The sequence below is a fragment of the Manacus vitellinus genome, unplaced genomic scaffold, assembly GCF_001715985.3.
Source record: "Manacus vitellinus isolate BGI_N305 unplaced genomic scaffold, ASM171598v3 scaffold_8_pilon, whole genome shotgun sequence".
NCBI lineage: Eukaryota > Metazoa > Chordata > Aves > Passeriformes > Pipridae > Manacus > Manacus vitellinus.
Genome location: NW_021940864.1, coordinates 16055100 through 16075864, shown reverse-complemented (window position 1 = coordinate 16075864; position 20765 = coordinate 16055100). Strand labels below are relative to the sequence as shown.

General features: G+C 42.4%; 1 protein-coding gene across 1 annotated transcript; it reads right to left on the bottom strand.

Moving 5' to 3' along the window:
* Nucleotides 1-2623: 2623 nt before the first annotated feature.
* SUPT7L (SPT7 like, STAGA complex gamma subunit) lies at nucleotides 2624-20619 on the bottom strand. The gene is made up of 4 exons (XM_008932889.3): nucleotides 19976-20619; nucleotides 12858-13182; nucleotides 10762-10999; nucleotides 2624-7850 (listed from the first exon to the last, which is right to left on the bottom strand). The coding sequence occupies exons 1-4, from the start codon at nucleotides 20386-20388 to the stop codon at nucleotides 7588-7590; spliced, it is 1239 nt and encodes a 412-aa protein (XP_008931137.1). The 5' UTR covers nucleotides 20389-20619; the 3' UTR covers nucleotides 2624-7587.
* Between the last annotated feature and the right edge of the window lie 146 nt (nucleotides 20620-20765).

The following is a 20765-nucleotide window of genomic DNA, read 5'->3' as shown; positions in this document are numbered from 1 at the left end:
AGATGGAGAGTGTCAAACTGGTCTGGTTATATTCATTTAAGTTTATTCACTATTGGGCATTGCAGATGAAAAAGAACGGTTTTGCTGAACATTCAGCATCGCTGTCTTCAAAGGAGCTGCTGCAGCTGCAGACATGTCATGTTCACCAAGCACACTAAATTTCCTCCAGCAAAATCAGGAACACCAAAACCAACATTGTGGCTGCTTCATGCTTGGAAAAAGTAATGAAAAGGAAAAAAAAAAAGCCTACTTTTCTTGGGGTTTTGTATTACTATTGGCAAATACTATCATTTTCCCAGCCTTTCTCAAAATACTCTGAAATTGATACCCAGAAAGGGAAAGGAACTGGAGTTCACAAAGTCTTTCATGGGATTAACTTTTAACAAATGCCAGCTTTGGCAAAGCAGGGCAACACAGACCCCAGAGCATGTGCCATGCCCAGCCCAGGATGCTGCAGTGATCCCTTGCCTCATCATCTCCTGCTGTACAAGTCCTGCCTGTCCCCATCCTTCATCCTGAAGGCATCAGGGATGCAGGAGTTTTATGCCAGAGCTAGAATCCAGTACGCCTTCCCTCCTGGGCAGTTTGTCCAGCAGCAACAAAATGGAACAACTGGGAAGAGCGATCAGCATTTTCAACTATTATATTTACAGCAAATTCCAAATTCCTTTCCTCCACCAAAAGAAAGGAAAACTTTGGCTAAACTAAGATAACTAACCTTATCAGATTTTTTTCCCTCTGAGAAAAAAAGTTACTTCCTAAATCTGCTTTGCAGCTCAAAGCAGGCAGCAACAATGTGCCAGAAGAAGCTGGGCGGTGAGGGCACAGAAACTGTCAGGAGCTCGAGAGGAGAATGAGTGATGCTGGTCACGGGAGGGATGGGGCAAACCTACATGAAGAGCTAGGGGCAGCACGGGATGAGCAGAGGCAGCAGCATGTTTGGATGGGTACAAAGCTGAGAGTGAGGCACACTTGGAAGGACAGTTTGGGCTCAGAGGTGGCAGCCCAGTTTTGAGGGAGAAGCACACAGAATGGGTGCCAGGGCCCTGAGAGACACCAGAAACAAAAAAGACCCCTTACAACACCCAACCCTTTCATCCAGCTCACTGTCAGGCTCCGCTGCCTATTGCAAGGACACCCCACACACCCTGAAGCGAGAGCACGTGCAGTCCAGGTGCACGCACGACTCCTGAGCTGATTCCCAAAGGGAAGGAAGCTTCGGGAGCAAGGCTGTTTCTAGCCTGTTGAGCCCGAAGGGAAAGACCCACGAGCTCTGCAAAGCACTGAGCATCACCATTCGGCCACAGATCCCACAGCCCCATTCTCCCCACTGCAAGGGCACCGGGTGCCGAGCCCACTCTAAAGGACGTTTCGTCATAACTCATAATGAGGTCGACTTCTCTCACGCAGCGTTTCCATAGCAACAGAGAGGCGATTCTAATCTCCAACATAAAAGACGCAGCGAAAATGACACGGTTTGAAGTTTGGGGGGTTTTTGAGGGGAGAAGCAAGGCTGGCGCTGCAGCCGCAAGCGGCCCTCCCTGGGCTGCAGCATCCCCCGGCCGGCAGCCCCCGGCAGCGGTGTGTGTCCAGCACCACCACGCGGCCCCAGCCGCACCCGCACCGGGCAGGGGGTGAGAGCCGGGGCACAGCGAGCCCAGGAACCGGGGTGTCGGCCCCCACCCCGAGATCATAGAAGCAGCTGGGTTGGAAAGGACCATCTGCCAACAAGGCTCTCGGCTGCCGCAGCACCGAGGCTGCCGCTGCACGGATTATCCAGGTTTTTAGAGCAGAGGGAGGTAGAAGTGGGATCAGGCTTTAAACCGGTGGGATGCAATGGGAAGGGGTGATTGCTTTCCTCTGCCTCCAGGTCCTGATAGGGAAGTGGAAAGTACAGCCCAAGACGCACATGCAGACCGGGAAATTAATTCAGCAGTATAGGCCTGGGAGGAGAGCAGTCATCCCACATGGCTGCTGCCAGGTACAAGGGTGATGAGAAGCACAATGGTTATTATTCCCTCTCTCCTGGCAAGCAGCACAAGCCAATATCCTAATTCATGGTGTGTTATTTGCAATTGCTTAGCAGTGCTATCAAGCACCAAACATTCCTTCCTCAGCCCTACCATGACAGACAGAGCAGAGGGGAAAATACGCTGTGCTTCATTCACTGCAGTCTGAAGCAGTCCCCCAGAAAAAAAGAGCAGAATGTAAAAGAAGTAGACCAGCACATAAAAGAGCAAAGCACACGGCTTGGAGCAGGGCTCCTAGGCAGTCTGTTAATATAAGGAGTAGAAGTATATATAAGCAGTTGCTCCAGAAACGGCACTTGATTATGCTAGATGAATACCAATACTTGCACTGTGGTTCTAATATCACTTCAGGGGCTCACTAACACTGGTACCTGTGAAAAATAAGACTTGCATTTTCTCTGGCCACTTCCTGGAATAATATATCTTGTCTTCCTGGTTGTGACACTAACACTGATATATCATCTCAGCCCTTTATTTAGGCCTGCAAAAGGTCTACTCAGATCCCACGTCAGGGTAGACAGAACCCCAAGAGCAGACTTTGCATTCACAGCACCATTCTTCAAAACAAACCAAAATATCCACACAATGCTTTCAGGATTTTTATTTCTGAGTAGTTTATTTATTTTATTAGAAATTACAAAGAAACTCTCTCCAGGAGAGCAAGGAAAAAACCCAACCCTGAAATATTAGGAAGCAATTTTGTTCCATATAAACACAAGCAAAGTTACATATTTCGTTCACATGCATGTACAAAAACATTTTAAGTAAAACATCCTTCACACATAACACCTGCATTAGTCTCAGAACTGAGCACATAATCAGATTGGCCTCACCTCCCCTACCTAATCTTATTTTCCTGTTTTCTTTTTAAATTGTAAATTTCTATGCAGCAAACATCTCTTTTTCTGCACATCATTATGAATATTGAAATTAGCATGGATGGCCTCAGAATTAAATCACTAGGTAGCACAGTCTGACACAGAGCTGTGTACTACAGTTGTTACACTGCCATTTATACAGAGAACTTTGTTGGATACCAGGCAAAACTCTTCAAAAGGAATAAAAAGGTATTGCTAGAGGGAAAAAGGAATATGATGCACAGTGCTCTCTCAACTACAATTCTGTATGATTCCTATGCAAAACACTTCAAAAGCCAAGTAATTCACAGATCTTGCTCTCCAAATTGATATCAAAGTTCCCACCAATTTCAATCATGGCAAACTAAATCACTAAAAGACATCAGTGCTACTGGATATGGACATGGTCAATACTCAATATTCCAATTTTTCATCCACCCACCTTTGGAAAGAGAATGGAGAAAAGATGAAAGAACTATCAAAAGTGCAGACTGCTGAAGCAGGTGGGTCAGCAGAGTGCTTTACCAGCGATCAGCAAAAAAACAACTGCAAGAGCAGAGCTTCATTCCAACCCACTGCATAATCTCACAGTGGCTTAAAATTTGGGGATTACATGGTCAATGAACACCTCACTAGTTTCCCGAGGCTGCATTAATACCCAGCAAAATCTTATTTGATTCATCAAAAGAGCATATTGTCTGTATCTGACTTTGTGAGCTGGATTTTAAATTTCACTATTTCATGCATGATGAACACTACTGTAAATCTAAAAACCATAAATGTTCAGAGGGGAAGGGCTCACCCAGAAGGTGAAGCTTCCACATGCATAAGAGGAAACTTCAAGCACACAAATGTCAGCAGCAACCCTTAGCACAGTGTGGGAACAGGAGGTACAGCTATTACTCTGCCTTCATTTTTAAGTATGTAAGCAATGCTGATGGATTTCTCACCTCTGCATAAACATGCATCCCAAAGAGAATCAATGACACTTCTTCCTTACACTGCAGTGACACAGTTGAATCAAAGGAGGGTGAATTTCCACTGTATTTAAATACACTTGAAGCACTCAGGCTTGGCTTGTTGCAGTGTGTGTTATAGGGTGAAACGGGTGTGGAAAAGGGACATGAAATGAAAAAAATCACAAAAGAAAGAACGAACATCTGCACATGAGAAATACAAAGAAAGCACTTAAGATTAACACTTAGGAGGTTTAACCAAAGTCCTGGAGAACACTAGATTTTCATTTTTAGCCCACTTGAAATCTTGCAAATGAGCAAGCGATGCTGGCAGCAGTCACTCTGTCATTCAGCTCCTGAAAATAGTGCAACAGACTTTGCATAAGTACCCTGGCCTCGAGAATACTTTAATACACCTGTTTGCAAAGCATCTACAGAGAAAAGCCCAATGACAGGTGTTCTCACACAGTATCAGGCACAAGGGCCAAATCAGGATGAGCTTCGAGACCCCAGCCTAGCACACTCTACACTCTGTGTGTTGTGGAGAACACTGGGTCTACTGGTTTAGCTGAGATGGGCAGCCTACTCTTAGCCCCTTACAGCCATTTGAATGGCAAACTCTGCTAAATGTGAAAAGAAAAGCAAAAGCACTGGCCTAGCAGGAGGAGGCCTCCTCTGATTCCCACACAGGAAGGGCTGAAGTCAGATCCCTTATGTCAGATATTGATGGTGTGGATGTCTTCAGCAGAGGTAGTCAAGTTGAACTCACTCTATGAGCACACAAAGGAAAAACAGACATTTCTAAAAATGCCATTCATTTGACCCGCTTTATATTTCTACTTCAAGGTCAAAAGAACAGTGACTTAAGAATGATTATTTCTCTTCAACTGCAACTGGAGCCCAGGGGAAAGAATTTAGATGTAGACATCTAAAGCTGAGAAGATACCACCTCAAATGCCATTCTTGTACCTGGGCAGCTGAACAGTAGAGTTGTGCTGTACTTCTTTGTGATCAGCAGTTTTGCTTAAAACCTGTATCATATAGGACTGTAACACTTCAGTGACCATCTAAACATTCTCCAGCCAGCAACAGTCCTACCAGAATTGAATAAAAGCTCATGACTCTCTCAAAACTCTCTGAACGATCACTGTGCCTTTTTTTGCATAGTAACTAAATCTCAAACATACTTCTGGCAAATATTACTATTCTTTTTTTACGGCTGAGAAAACAGGGACACTGCAGATTGCCTAATGGTGACTCAGGGGGAATCAAAATAAAGATTTCCTGGTATGTTCTTCTACTACTGACTAGGCTTAAAATAGTGAGAATTGTACACCCAGGAGAAAACTTTAAAACTGTGATGGACAATTTTAACTCCATTGTCCATAAAAGCCTGTGGTCACACATTCTTATTAGACATTGAGGAATTTTATGTTTGGCTTCCACTTCTATAAAGTGGAAAAGAAATACAGTTAGGAAAAAAGAATTAAGGCCAGGCATGTTATACAGAAACAAAAATACTATCCCTGAAGCTCATTCTTTCAAAAGATAAACCTGCAATTGTAAGGATAAACGGAAGGTTTGGTAAATTTCCCTCAAACATCTCAAGGGGTTACAGGTATAAAGCCAGTTTAAGTGGCTGTTCATTCTTGATTCACGTTCACTCCAGCCCTTTTGAGAGAGAGACACACTGAATCAAGTTAAAGACCGAGTTGATCAACTGAGGATTGTGCAGAACAAAAGAAATTCCATCAGTCAGCCGAGTTGTAAAAGCAAGCAGCAAAATAGATTCTGTTTCAGACTAAGTTGTCAAGATAACAACTTTGAATATGAAACCTCACCCAGTCAGAAGTTGCTGCACTCAAGCCAATGACAGCAAAGGAAAAGTTTGCATTGCCAGTATGGGCTCACACCAATACTAAAAGCTGCTTCATTCTCTCCAAAAAACCGCATCAGCTTCCCTGACTAAATGATCACGAAATCAGTTAGGGAATAAGCTCTGCTTGACTTGTTTCTAAGAAGGAAAAATTGGTGGAGAATGTGAAGGTCTTGGCTGCAGAAGACATGGAATTGTGGCATCTAAAATCCCAAGAAATGTTTACAAGACAGAGTCCTGTACCTTCAGGTCGACAAATTTTGGTTTACTCAAGGAATGTCTTGGCAGGATTTTATGAGGGCCTACCCTGGCTGCCCAAAGGAACCCAAGCGTGCTGCCTTACCTTCAAAGACAGCTTTCTCAAAGTAGAAAAACAGTCCTATCTGACAAGCAGAAATTAAAGCAGGCATGACAGAAGGCCAGCAAAGATGACCAGGGAACTCCTGACTGAGCTCAAACACAAACAAAAAGGTACAGAGAAGTGGAAATGAGGATGGGCTTGCCAGCAGGGATATAGAGACACAGCCCAAGTATGCAGGAACAATTAGGAAAGCCAAAGCTCAGCTGGAGTTGAAACTGGTAAGAGATGTGAAGTACACTGGAAGCAAAAGAAACCATAAGAAAATATGGGTTTACTGTTCAACAATGCAGGCAATACGGTGACAAAGGATGTTCTTTGTACTTTGTGGCTGATGTACACAACACCTTTTCTGTCTGTTTTTACTGATAAGTTTTGCCTTAAGGCCTGTCAGGTCCCCGGGCCTTCAGTCAGTGTGTGGTAATAAAGCTTTACCTATGGCAAGGAAGACTGAGTTAGCAAGAACTTAAGCCAGTTGGAACCAACAGGATTAATCTGAAGGCACTGAGTGAGCTGGCACTGAGACCATGCTACAGCATCTTTGCTAGGTCATCATAATCATCAGCAATGGCTCTCTAACTTAAAATACCCTACCTTAAGACTCTTTTGCCGCTCACAACAGTCAGCAAGCATGAGGGAAGCAAGCACATTGAGGGAAATTATTATTCCTCTTTATTCAGCACTTGTGAGACTGTGTCTGGGTCGCTGCATCCACTTTTGTGCTCCCCTTCACAAGGGCATTGCAGTAATTTCAGTGGAAGGCCACAGAACTGGTTAGGGAGCTGGAGCACAGGATGAGCAAGGAGAGCTCAGGGAACATGGTTTCTTCACACTTGAGATGAGAAAAGGCTAGAGAGAGATCTCATTGTATATAGTCACTTAATAGCTAGAGATATTAAGAGGTTAGAGAAGACAGTCAGACTCTTCTCAGAGATGAGCAATGATAGAACAAGAGGCAATGAAGACAAGCTGGAACATGGGAAATTCCAACTAGATGCAAGAATATTTTTTTTCTTACTATGAAGGTTGTCAAATGTGGAAAAATGTTACCCAAAGAGGTTCGGCATCACTATGCCTGTAGATACTCAAAACTCAAATGGACAAAGCCCTCAGCAACCTGCTCTAAATGGCTGTGCTCTGAGCAGGGGGGTGGAGTAGAAATATCATGAGGTACCTTCAAACCAAACTATTCAATGATTCTGTGACTTAGCGAACCTCCTCACAACTACTTTTCACTGGTACATTCCTCATTAATCTGCCAAAGCAAGCCATGCCACCGTCAAATGTAATGGGTGATCTTCTACCTCATGAGTCAGGATGGAGTACAGAAGCCAGCAAAGAGGGGAGATGAAGTGCACTACACATCAAACCTCTCACAGTAATTTTATGTTTGAGGTCCCCCATACACCAGGGCCAGCCCTGTGTTAGAATCATAGCCATCACAGTACTCTCCTAGTTCATTTCCAGTCTATTAAATACCATCAGGACTAAATAAAAAGAATGTTCCTTCTCACATCTTCTTCATCTTCTTTTTGCAGCGCTGGTTGAAGACAGGTGAGGATCCCATCAGACTGTCAGCAGAATGAGAACCGTAGCTGCTCTCAGAGCCATTGGGGCTTTGTGGCATCCCAGCTTCGCTCATGCCTGACATTGGTTCCTCAAAGACATCACTGCCTAGGACCCCATGGCCATGTACATTACCCTCCTCATTTTCCTGTGGTTCCATTTTCACCTGTGCCAAGTTCCAGAGTGGGGAAGCATTCACCTCAGGTCCTAGAAAAGGAAAAAGCACACGGTAATAACTAAGTAAAAAGATAAATCATAAACAGCATGCAGATACAAGGGACAGCAGCACTGATAAAGACGGAGCAAAAGCAAAGCCACGGGTGAACTAGGCTGGGGGGAAAACCAACAAAATGCAACAAGCACTGTGATTAATTTAAAAAAAAAAACCTATTGGCTTTTTTGTTCTAACAGCCCAGCAACTGCCACTCTAAAAAACATCCCATCCTTTCACTGCAAGCCTCCAGGTCATTTTCTCCATGAGAAACAACTTCATATGACTCTCCAGAAGGAGTACCTAAGCAGCAGTGAGTTCACCAACAGCACATGAACTAGACCCTGCATCAGCAGGACTTTGAGGCAGTCCAGAAGTCATTATGAGGTCCTTGCAACTGTCAGACATACTGGACTTCTGCAGGGGAGGTGAAGTGAGAGGGAAGAGGAGTAGGTAGATGAACAGTCTCAAATAGCATTTTCAGCACTGAAATGCAGGGACATCAGAGCTGCAGTCAGCCACCTGCCTGCCTCCTTGTACTCAACACCCACAGGTCTCATCCCATGCTTCAGCACAACAGAAAGAAATTCTCTTGGCTCAACCTCACAGACACACTCATGGGAAATAGCTCTCCCCCATCCACCTTTTTATAAAAAACTTTTGAACTAGTGTGCAACCTGAGCAGATTGAGGATTTTCTGTACAAGATAATGAAATCATATTTCTTGATAACAGCAAATGTTTTTCTCCCCAAGAGTAGCAATTACAGATTGCATTATTTCTCTTTATTTACAGTTTTAAGAGACACAAAAATTCTCTTAAAAATGCACTAATTGGGCTCCTTGCTGAGATGGGCATAAACAGCCCAAAATTGAACCATGAAATCTTCTCACTTTTAAATCTGGTCCCTCTTGTGTGGCATTAAATTCACATGAAAAATAAAATAAGTAAAAATAAAACTAAAAAGAAAAAAAAATTAAAAAAAAAAAAACCACCCAAACGTGCCAAGTAAAATAGGAAACCAGTTTTAATGAGTTTTACAAACCTTGTGTCTCAAGGAGCATGGCTAGAGTTTGAAAGCACAACCTAATCTCTTGTACTGAGCCAAACCCACTATTATTACCTATTATCAATACACTAGTAACAATAGTCCCTTATTAGTAGCAATTACACAGAGAAGAAATCTCCCAGCACGTCTGTACTGAGAACTCTCCTTTATGAAGAAGTCAGGAATCTTTTCCAGAGCAGCTAACCCAAAGCAGGGTTTATGAGACCTCTGTGGCAACACAACCCACATTAGCTCAGTTGCCTTAATGAAAAGTCCTTTTTATGTTAATCATAAGTAAATGCATCCCTCTCAACAACAATGGACACATCATTAAAACACTATCAGTTCCACAGGTACAGCTCCAGTCTAGACAATAATCAGAGATGCTCACTGAACTAAACTGTGTCTTTCCATCATCAATTGCTCTTACTCCATTCAGCCCTGTCACCTATCACTGAGAGTGTCACTAATGACTAAAAGTACTTAAGCATCAACACAGGATGTTTCATCTTCAAAGCACTTTAACTTCAAAGTACTTTACAAATAAGCTAATCCTCATGTTATCCTGATAGGTGGAGGAACAAAGTCCCCAATTTTGCATCCATTCTCCAACTGCAATGAAATTAAGCAACTAGCCCACAACTGCAACATCAGCCATAAGCAGAAACACAAAAAGAATGGGGAAGGCTGTAAGGAGAGTTTTGCCCTCAGACACTGAAGGCTTACTGACCTCTCTTTGGGCCTCACACCTGTATTTTTGAGAGGGTGGAGTCCTAATTGCAGCAGCTTTTTCTTGCTCTGTATGGTATTACACTCTCCAGCCTGCCCAGCCCTAGACTGGGACTTCTCACGGTGATGAGATTTCCAAAGGCTCTTATCAAGTGAAGAGGGATTTTCAGGAAGGAACAGAGCACTTGTATTCTTAATTAGAAAACATCAATTCGGTATCAGAGAGGCAAGAGGCATTTAATATACAGCTAGCATGCTAACCTCTGGGTCTCAAGTGGTAAATGCTAATACGAAACTTTCCAGATGATTCACTCACAATCCCAGATGAGCCAGAGGAGTCTGCTGTTCCCTCTCCCACAAAAATGCAAACAATTCACATATTGGAGGTGCTATGAAAAACAGTAGGAGCTTTCAGAAAAACATCAGATGGATTTGTGCTCTCTTAAAGCTCAGCACAATGTAAAAAATCTAATGGACTCAGAGGTATACTCTACCTCACTATATATGCTACTTAGTTTGGGGTTAAGAGGACAGGCTTCACTGTTTTTTAACCAGATTTTTAAGTGAAACAGTTATTATTGCAGGGATTTCCAGAGTTCAGAAGGTTCTATACCTTTCTTTGGAAGATGAATATCTTCTTCATTTCACAGGAAGTTTAGCTTTACTAAACATAGAACAGAATGAAACTTGTATATAGATATAGAAAAGGCACAGCAGCACCAGTGTGCTTCAATGCCAACATCAAGGAATTGCACTTTGAGGAAAAAAGTGCAGTCTCCATAACCCCGGTACATCACTCACCATTTCATTTTCCATGTCCTCAGCTAACCACAGCAGGCTTTGGGGTAGAGATGCTAGGAGGGGCTTCCATGAGCCAATTTCACGTAAGTCACTGATAAGTTTTCATAATACAATGATTGTCACTACCAGGGTGACTTCTGAACATGGAGAACAGCAGCAAGTATCATTTGTATTTCCAGAAGTCATTTGGTGCCTAAACTACCTTAGGAACATGACCTTCAACCTCTCAATAACATGAATCTCCGAATGTGAATCTAAAACTACCCAGAGGAAAGAAGATCACAAGGAATTGCTAATGGACTGTTTCCAGGAGCAACAAGAAATCCCTACCTGAAGTCTGCGGGGAAGCTTCTACTTCCAAGTTGGCTGAGAAGCGCTCACTTTGAGCTCCAAGGACTCCAACAGGCAAAGACTGGTCACCAGAAGCCAGATCTCCTTCCAACTCTTCACTTATGGGGAAAGTAATATCACTCACAGGTTCCTCCTTAATCTTCACAGGCTTTGTGTCCTCTGCTGCCTTTTCAGGGTTGACAATCTTCTCGTATTCTTCAGAGAGCTGCTTGCTAACCTGTCCAAGATCAGTGGGTGAAGAAGAGGCCAGAAAGGTGAGAATGACTTCAGAGACTCTGATGGCAATTACATTGCAGTGCACTCTGTTCCCAGAATGTTATTAACATCTGACCCAAACGAAAAAGTAAACAGCTTACTAGTTACACAGGAAAGATTTTTTTTTTCCTCTTTAAGTGCATCTTCTGTCCTGTGACAAGGGGCTTTAATAAGAGGTTTAATCCATTAACATCTGATTGACAAAGATTTCTCAGACAGAGATGATGAGGCCCAGAAATTTAAAAAGAGCAAGGAACAAAAGCAAAGTGTCTGTCTTATTCTTTGGTTTTACCTATAAGATTGTCCCCCATCCTCCAGTAACAAATTTACCCCAGCATTAAAAACCAAGCACTTCAGATCTTCGTCAGCTCTGTAGTCACCACTGGACAAAGCCTGAGTACCTTCTGACAAATTCACAGCAAAAAGCACAGAAGTTTTCTCCAGTTAAAGAAGTGGAACAAATACAGGAATGAGATTTAGAATTACCCTGTACTTCCAGAAAGTTAACAAGAGTAAGCAATTAATTTTAAAAATTTCAGATTTTATCTGCTTCTAACAAATGCTTGTTTATACAACTAAATCCCAACAGTCAATGAACTGTGCTCAGGAAAATCCCAAGGCTTTTTAACAACAGAAGCAAGCAGGAAAAAGAATAGCAAAGCCTATTTCCCCCTTCTAGATATGCTTCCAAATACAGAGGCTACTGTGGACCTCAACCCTCTATAAAGAACAAAACCACTAAGACAACAACTGGCTGCAGGATGAGAGAAAACTGCATCAGCAGAATGACACAGAAAGCCCAAATTCAAAAAGACAGAACATCTGAATAAAAACATTTGAACAAAAATGAACACAACTGGTTTTCTGAACAGGAATGTTTTAAGGAAGACAGATCTTGATGATGTTATTTTTAAGCACAAACCTCGGAATCCATCACAACTTACATACTACATGTGTCTCTGATTTACACTGCCTCTGTAAGCCACAAGGTGTCAGCCCTGGGAAAAGCAGGAGCACAAGGTAGCTGCTCCAAAATGAGTCAACTGGCACTCATAAGGAAGAAGGAATGGCAGGTTTTGTTTTTGGTCACAGGCTACCTACTTGATTCAAGCCTTGTTTTTGATAAGTAGGAGCATGATTTCCACTTCAAATCCTTGCATTTCTCTAAGTCCACAACAGGTAGCCTCATATCATTCAGACAAAATGCATGTTTAATTTCTTACAATACTGGGACCGAGAGAGAAATCATACCCTTATTCTTACAACCTACATTTATTGATGCCTCTCATTTAAAAATTCATCTTCTTTCTCAACAGAAGCACAGTCTCCTCTACAGTGGAAGGTAGCACCTGTGTGACAAGTCAGATCAGCACAATACTACCCTATACTCCTACCAAAGCTTAAGGAAGTCACCCCTTGCTTAAGCAAACACAAACTTCTGCACAACTTAGTAATTTTTGTCTCCTTACTTGTTTTCCAGCCAAATATTCCATTAAAGCAGAAAATTCAGTTTATCAGTCAGTTTTGATTTTACCTCTACTTGATATTTTTGTCTGGGCCACTCAAGAGCTGGGAGACTCTCCTTTAACTCAGGCAAGCCATCAGTAGAGCATCCTTAGCCTCAGTAGGGACACAAATAAGGGGCTCTGTCTTCCAGTAAAAAAATCCTGTTTCTCTTTCCCTTGATGACTCCCCTCCACATCCAGGAGGTTTTCTAATTGGATTTCACCTCAGTAAGACTCAGGACTTGCCACAGGAAGAAGCAATTGTACTGGGGGCTACACTTCTTGCTGCTGTCGGGTCCCTAATGCTCTTCTCACCTGAAGCATGTAGCTGTGATAATCCTTAATGCGGTGCTGCCAGAACTTCTGCAGAGAGAGCACGCTGCCAATGCCCACTTCATGGAAGACCTGCTCCATGACATCAGGGAAAGGGGTGTGCCCAAGTCGAGCTTCTCGGTCCACAGCAAAGCGCAGCAGTTTGGTGAACTTCAAGCAGTACTCGTGGGCAATGTCTGTCAGGGTCTCCAGAACACTCTCATTGGCACACTCAAAGCCTGTGTGAGCCAGGATGGTGGCCATTGACTGGTAGAGAAGTTGCCGGCAGGAGGACCAACTCAGCTCAGTCACTGGCTCCCCTTTTCCTCTAAAAACCAGGAAAGACAAAAATAGCACACTTTCAAAAATTGAAAGGAGTAGATAAGTTGAAAAGATATTGTCAATAATAAGTGATGGACAAAGCGAAAGCAGAGAGTTTGGGGTTCTCCACAACTTCTCCACTGCATATGAACACTACCTAGTAAAGGTTTATCTGCTTTTCCTTCTTCCCCTCCCTCCAAATCAGCACTTCCAATTTTCATTTCCCCTTTTAATGCTGCAAGAGTCCTTGGGTCATTCATGAATGTGGGATGCAAATCTTCTGAAACCTTAAGCAACTCTCTTCTCACCCAAGAGCTTTTCTCCTGGAGAAATGAATTAAATGGGTTCTGGACACAAACAAAAAGGGCATTGTAAATAACTTGAATGCAAATCATTTCCCCTCTCAGTTAATTACATTTCTTTTCCTTATTACCTCTAATGTCACAGACCTAATACTGAGATACAAAGGCTTCTGGAATAGACAAGATTGGAATTTCTAATGCAAAAGACATATATAAAAAAGCAAGAAATGGGATACACATACATTTCATAAAGATACACTGTAGCCAAAGATACTGTTTCCCTGTCCTCATTCCCAGCAGTCGCTAAGAACAACACTGAAAGAAGTATCCCTGTATATAACCTAAGATGCAAACACAAGACCCTGGGAGGAGGCCTGGAGAGGTTCTGCCATAAAGCCGCATTCTCTGGCCTTGCGTTTGAGACCTCTGTTCTCTTCTCTGTGTTGCTAAGTGGGAAGCAGTGACCACACAGGGTGGCGGACATGGAGAACAACTGACATGAGCACTTCAAACAACATTTACAGTCAGCTACCCAAACTTTTCATCAACATGAGTTAACAAACAGAAGTTTTACACAGGAAAAAGAGGAGTTAAGACAAGGCCTCTGATTGGGAAACATGTATCTACCAGATTTCTCAAGTCACAATTAAGTGCATGTAATCTATTTGCCCATATCAGTAACATGGACTTCAAATGCTGATGTCAAAAAATCAACTTCCTTTCTGCCAAGTATGGTATTTATATACTTTTTTTTACACTTCATTCACCACCAAAGGCATAATTAAGCTGAGAATTTCACTCTCATTTGTTTCTGATCTATTTGTCCACCTTGAGATTCCCCTCGTTCTCACCCTACATCACTTGCATATCACCAGACACTCTTTCCAGTAACAGGACCTGATTAAATCAGTACACAAATGGTACTGATGCCTTGATAAAAGTCTCTCCAACAACTACACTAGGTACCCTTCAGTCTCACTGAGAAGCTGGGCCACAGTCTCAGGTTTCCCTGACCCTCAGAACTGACCCATAGAAAACCACTGAAACACAGCAGTAAAAAAGATAACATTTCAGAGGAGTGAAAATGGAAGGTGACACTTAGAGCTATCAGGAACAAAATCATTCATTTTCAAGAACACCAGCTCAGCACTTTCTGATTATTCAAATAAAGGGGGGAACCACACTGTAATAGAAGTTGTATATGATCATATTTCTGAGCAGATATTAAGAACAACATGTGGATCTCAGGTCATGGATTCATCCCAGCTATTAATTGATGGAAAATGACTCAAATCTCAATTCCTTCTCAATTATGTAACTACTATGCTAAGAAGACAGCAGGCACCCTGACAAGATGAATTAAAAGATCATCAGTTCCTTTATAAATCAGCTGTCACATCTCCCTCACTCCCCCTTCCACCTCAGCCACAGATTTCTGAAGTTCAGAAGCAGCCATATGTCTCACACAACACCAGGACCGGGAGGTTACAACAGAAATAAACAAGTACCAAGGAAAACAACCCTCAAAATTTATGCCTATAAAAAAGAATCTCTTTTTCTTTAGTGCATATAAAAAACATATCCAGCTGTATGGCAGCCATCAGTTGAGAGCATCTCATGCTACCAAACCCACTGAACAACCAGGCTACTGTTAATACAGAGACACTGTGGGCAAAAAAATCAGACACAGATTTCGGCAAGTGTAGGCAGGATGCTTAGCCACTTGCAAAATAGAATACAACAACCATTTGGCAATGCATATCACTGCTCAGAAGCAGCAGAGAATATTACATCTCTTTTAAACTCCTGGAGGAAAAGAAACCAATTGTGAGTATTAAAATGCAGTGAGGTCACTATGCTGAAGGGCATATAATCAACCTGAAATCCAATCAATTAAAGACAGAGAGAAAAGAAATTTCAGGTACTGTATTCAAATCCAAATCGCCACCTCTTGCTCTTGGAAAGGTCAATCAATTTTGGTTTTCTTATTTTTTCTTCTCTTGTTTTCCTGTTTCCCACAATAAACAACAGAGGTATATGATTAAAGGCCAGAACAAAGAGCAATAATTGAAATGTAGATGTTAACGGAAACCAACAAATGAGAAAATAATTTTTCTTCATCTCCTTTAACTTCCAGATACTTTCTGGTAAGAATGCTCATGAACAAAAAGAGCCATATGGACACATTTATGTTGAGAACAGCTATCTAATGTCAAGTCTTCCCAAAAAGGACAAGCAAACGTCTTCTTTTCCCTGATGATCATACCTAAAGAGCCTTGGTTTTAGATCTCACCCAGCACCTACAAAAGCACCCTGTCAGGTACTATGACTATGCAGAATGCCACCCTCAGCAGCACTTAGTTCTTTTCCTGAAAGGCTCTCCATTCAGCAACCATCCAAAGCCAAACCTACTTAATAAATTAGCAGGGTCCTATAGCTACAAGTAAACAAAAGTGCTTTCATACCTCAAGCTTCATCACCATGGATTAACAGGACAGGAAATTAGGTCGGTGACTTGGAGGTGATCTCTACAGAATATATAGTATGAAATTTATCACATATACTGGCCAATTTCCCACTCTTCATTTTTGCATTTCTAAGAGTTCTATATTTTTATATATGGATCACCAACACTAGATAATGTTCCAGACAAAAATCTCCCTGCCAAGCTATGAATTCATTAGACCCAAAGCCCAACCTTCTCCCACTTCTACCAGCAACGTGCAGAAAATCACAACAGAAGACAGGAAAATAGTGTCCATTTATACAAACCAGACTTATTTTCAGAATTAGTAAGTTTCCAAAACTCAGAAAAGGCTCATTTTGTATGTCAGTCAGTTAAATGACAACAAGCCACCCCACAAAGGCAGCAGAATCCATTCACCCAGGTTCATCTCCTGTTAGGCTGTTTTTCTCAGAGAGAAGGGGAGCTCATGGTTAATTTCCCATGCAACTATCTTCAGGGGACAGTGTTTGGGCTAAGGCAAGGATTGCTAGCCAAGGTTCACTCAACTGCAGTATGGGATTGAAGTGCTCTGCTCCCTTCTAGGTGAGCATACGCCAGCAGCAGATGGAGGGAGGGACTGTTTTTCCTATGAACACGACAATTTCATGAAACATTACACTGTGGAGTTGGATTTATACCAAATGAGGTACAACAAGGCTGCTTCAGAGCCATCCTCTCCAAAGCAGTAAAATGAAGGAGAACATTGGAAAAACAAGATTATACCAGTCAGAGAGTGCATCAAAGAATACAGCACACTAGCTCAAATGAGCAAGTTGTTTCCTTTCGGAAAAGAGCCTCATTACATCTCATCCTGACTAAATCTCTTTTTAAATACCTATCCTACGTCTACAGGAAGCTGCAAAGGTGTGAAAAGAAACTGCTCAATAGATAATGGCAAAAATAAATTGTATCCCAGTGGCATAACCAGAACACCAGTTGGTTTAGAATCAGACTAAGCCAAAGTGCTTAGTTCATCAGTGGAAGTGTGTTCTCTCTGCTTTAATTTCCACTGCTTCAAATCCTTCCCAGCATTAAACCTGCTATCTCACCGACACATGGTCCTTTACTTCTGTACAGATATTTCTTAACTACAAGTCCTTCTATCATGAACTGTCTTCACACTGCAAGTTGCCAATTTTGTTTACAGATTATCTTTCAATGCAAAGCACACATCCAATGTGGTCAGGAATGCAAATGACAGATTGACTGAGAAATCTGTTACAAAACCAACCATGTACACACAAGAAAAAGCATCTGAAGAGGTACACGAGTAGGTTAGGTTTGTTTTAAAGATGTATCCATGCTAATTTGAGGAAGCTGAACAGAGAAGAAGGAAAAGCTAGCAGTTGTATTATGGTAGGAGTCTCCTGTTGAAATGATAGTTTTAAGTCTCCAGTTCCTTACTCATTCTTCATCAATTATGCTTTAAGCTTACTTTCTGTTTCTACACCAACCAAAACCAAACATTAATCCCTTATTGTGCATCCCAAGAACTGTAACATCAACACTTGCAAATCACCAGGACCAGATGGTAGTTCATCCAGGAATACTAAAGGAATTCCAAGGATGAAATAGCTGAATAGCTGTGGTGAGTCACCTCTTGCTTCAAACTGTGTTGGTCCATGAGGACCAGAAGACAAGGAAATGTGAAAACATTTTCTTTTAATAGCCTCAGAACAGATGTGAAGAACTGCAGGCTGGCAAGCCCCATATTTTTGGTGCATCAGGAAAATTCAAAGAATCAGAGGAAACAAAGGTAAATATGTTATGCTCAGAAAGAATTCAGAGAGCTTTTGTAACTGGAAAACCCACTTCACAAACCCAGACTCCTCCAAATCAATCAACAAGCAAGTATGTCCACTCCACTGTGGAGTCCAGGTCTTCCCTTGGGGATCTGTGTCAGAATCAAAGTTTGTTTCAACATATTTATAAACAGTCTAGAAAACTGTAGGTGAGAAATAGCATCATGATTATAAAAATGCTGGTAGTACAGATTTTGGAGGGTTGAAAAGACCAAACCAACTGAAAAATAGTAGTAAATTAGGTTCTGCCTCTTCCTCATGCTAGGAGAACGTAGGGGTTACAGGTATGGGGCGGGGCAGAGGAAAACCAAAATTATTCCTGGGCATAACAAAATCAAAGACAAGGGGGCAGCATGTCAAAGGATGAAAATGAATAACAAGGAAATAGAAGAGAACACATCTATGCTAAAGAAACCTGTGGTCTGATTCAGGCTGGCTACTCTTATCTTCCTTTCTTCCTGTGTCTAAATGTACCTATACATTGTTTCTCAGACCCAGGTTACTGCCAAAAAAATGAAATTAAAATATGGATTTAGTTGAATACTGTAAGTCTGACAACTGTACTTCAGAAGGCAGTATAAAATTAAGTGCTACCATGTTTTATGAGGGGGAAGAATGTTCTTCCTTTAATTTGATTTTACAGACTAAGAAGCATCAGCAAATCACAGAACTTCATTTTTGCTTCTAGAACAGCACCTGCTGTTCTTAATTTATGTGTCTTAAAACAGCTAAGAACAAACATGCAACAACAAACTCAAAGCTTTCCTTCTGGAAAAGCATAAATGTGTTTGGTTTAGCAAGCACACAATTAAAATCTAGAATACACTGCAGCTCATTATAAATCCACTCTGTCAGCCACAAAACATTTCTCTCTCCAGTTTTCACAACGTAGTCCTTAAACTCCCCCACGTGGCTGACGACTAAATAACATTTCTTTACCCAGACTCCAGAGACTCGAAAGGAACAACAAAAAGACAAAGCAGCCTCCAAAACATGGCCAGAGCCACAGAAAACTGAACTTCAAGCTGAAACCACCGGGGAGGACAGAACAGAGAACTACTCAGTTTTACAAACCACAGAGCAGGAGTCACAGGGCCTTGACTTTATTCCCACAGGACAGTATTTCCCTTCATCCCTCTCAGCTAGTTACTTTGTATCTTTCCAGAGGGATGAAGGTGTTCCTCCACAAACAGTATTAAGAAATCACTCTACTGTCCAGAGGAACTATGTTACCAAATGCAACATCTTTCAATAAAATGCATTTTATACAACCTCAGGCCGTTGAATATCTCAGTGGCATTTAACTGATCAGTTATATTTTGTTGATGCACATTTACCCATTTCAAAAACTAAAATGTATTATATTCTCCCACATCATGTTCATTAGTGCACAGTCTTTCATTTAAGAACAGGAAGTTGTAGCTGTGAGAATTAATCCCATAATTTAAATGCACATAACCCACAAAGTATTGTGAGATCCTGCAAGAAATGCAACACCTCCTTGTGAATTTAGTGCTTGTCAGAGGGGTAGATAGGGAGGTGGTGGCAACACTATTTAATCAAAGACTAGCTGCAGAGGAAGAAGCAACACAACTTTCCATTTTCTCCAGCCCTTGGCTGGCACAGCCAGTACCAGAGGCAAGAATTCCCTTCACCCATTCTCATTTCCACCTCTGACCAGAAGACCAACAAGTAGAGTGAAACGTGATAGTTACTATGCCATAGGTCCTTAGCCACTGAAATCTTACAAATATACTACCATGTCATCTTTGCAGACCCTACAGCTAAACAGCCAAAACCTCCTCATGCATCTTCCGGGTTTTCAATTATAAAAACATAACTTAGTTGTAAGTGACCAAAGTAGAAGAGACTTCACATCCTGTAACTAAACTTGTCAAAATACCACTAGGATAGCAAAACCATTCACACACATTTAATGTAGCACTAACAGGACAGAAATCAGCACTACATATCCACATTTTATTGATAGGAAACAAAAGCACATTTATTTTAAACAACACGTGTGTTACTCACACAGGAAAAAGCTAAATATTTCCTTTCTGAAGCCCGTTTTATAATTTATATACAACTGTTTGACCCTTCAGCCTAGAGGAAGCAACATTGCATATATATTTAAAAACACTCAGCTTTCCTTCAGCCAAAAACTAACCCAAAGAAACACCAACACACCTGTAGAAATCACTCTCTGGGTCACTGTGCCTCAGCTGAAATGGCATTTTGGGCGTTTTGCTATCCAGAGGAAGCAGGTCATCCGGGAGAGGTGGAGAGGCTGGACAAGATGGCAGAGGTTCGTTCTCCTCAGTTTTTATGCCCTCTGCCTGCTGCTGGTTCTGAGCCTGAGCCGTGGCGATGAGGCTGCGCAGCCGCCGGTTGTGTTGGATGAGCTGGATGGTGTGGATAGTGAGGCTGCAGGGCTCAGAGGGGATGTCCAGCATGGTGGTGGGCCGGGGCTTATTCGCAGATGGCTGGTGCAGTGGAGGATCCTGGACTTCCACGGTACGGAACTCGCGCTGCAGCAGGTCAAAGGAGCTGCGGTTGGCCTGGTTGGAGGAAACCGGGATCTCACCCCAGTATCGCAGCATTTCTGCACAAGTCACACGTTGTCCTCAGAGCCCAGGAGAAGGCTACCTTATACTGTGGTACAAAGGCGCCTTGTCGCAGGGAAAAGCACTTAGGTCAGCAACAAGAACTGGAGCTGGGATGACACTCCTAAACAGATTACGGCTGTCAGGCAGGCTGTCGCTCAGTGCCTCGCTGAGCAGCGCGGTGTCCTCAGCAGCATCAGGTCGCCACTCCGGCATTTAACAGATCCCTTCTCCTGAGGGGGGAACAAACAAACGCACTCGTGAGGCGAGAATTACTTCTGTCTTTAACAGAGGCTGGTGTGGGTCCACCTGGGCCTCGCCGAGCGGGGCCCGTGGCGAGTCTTGGTTTGCGTGGAGAAACTCCGGGGGCCGCA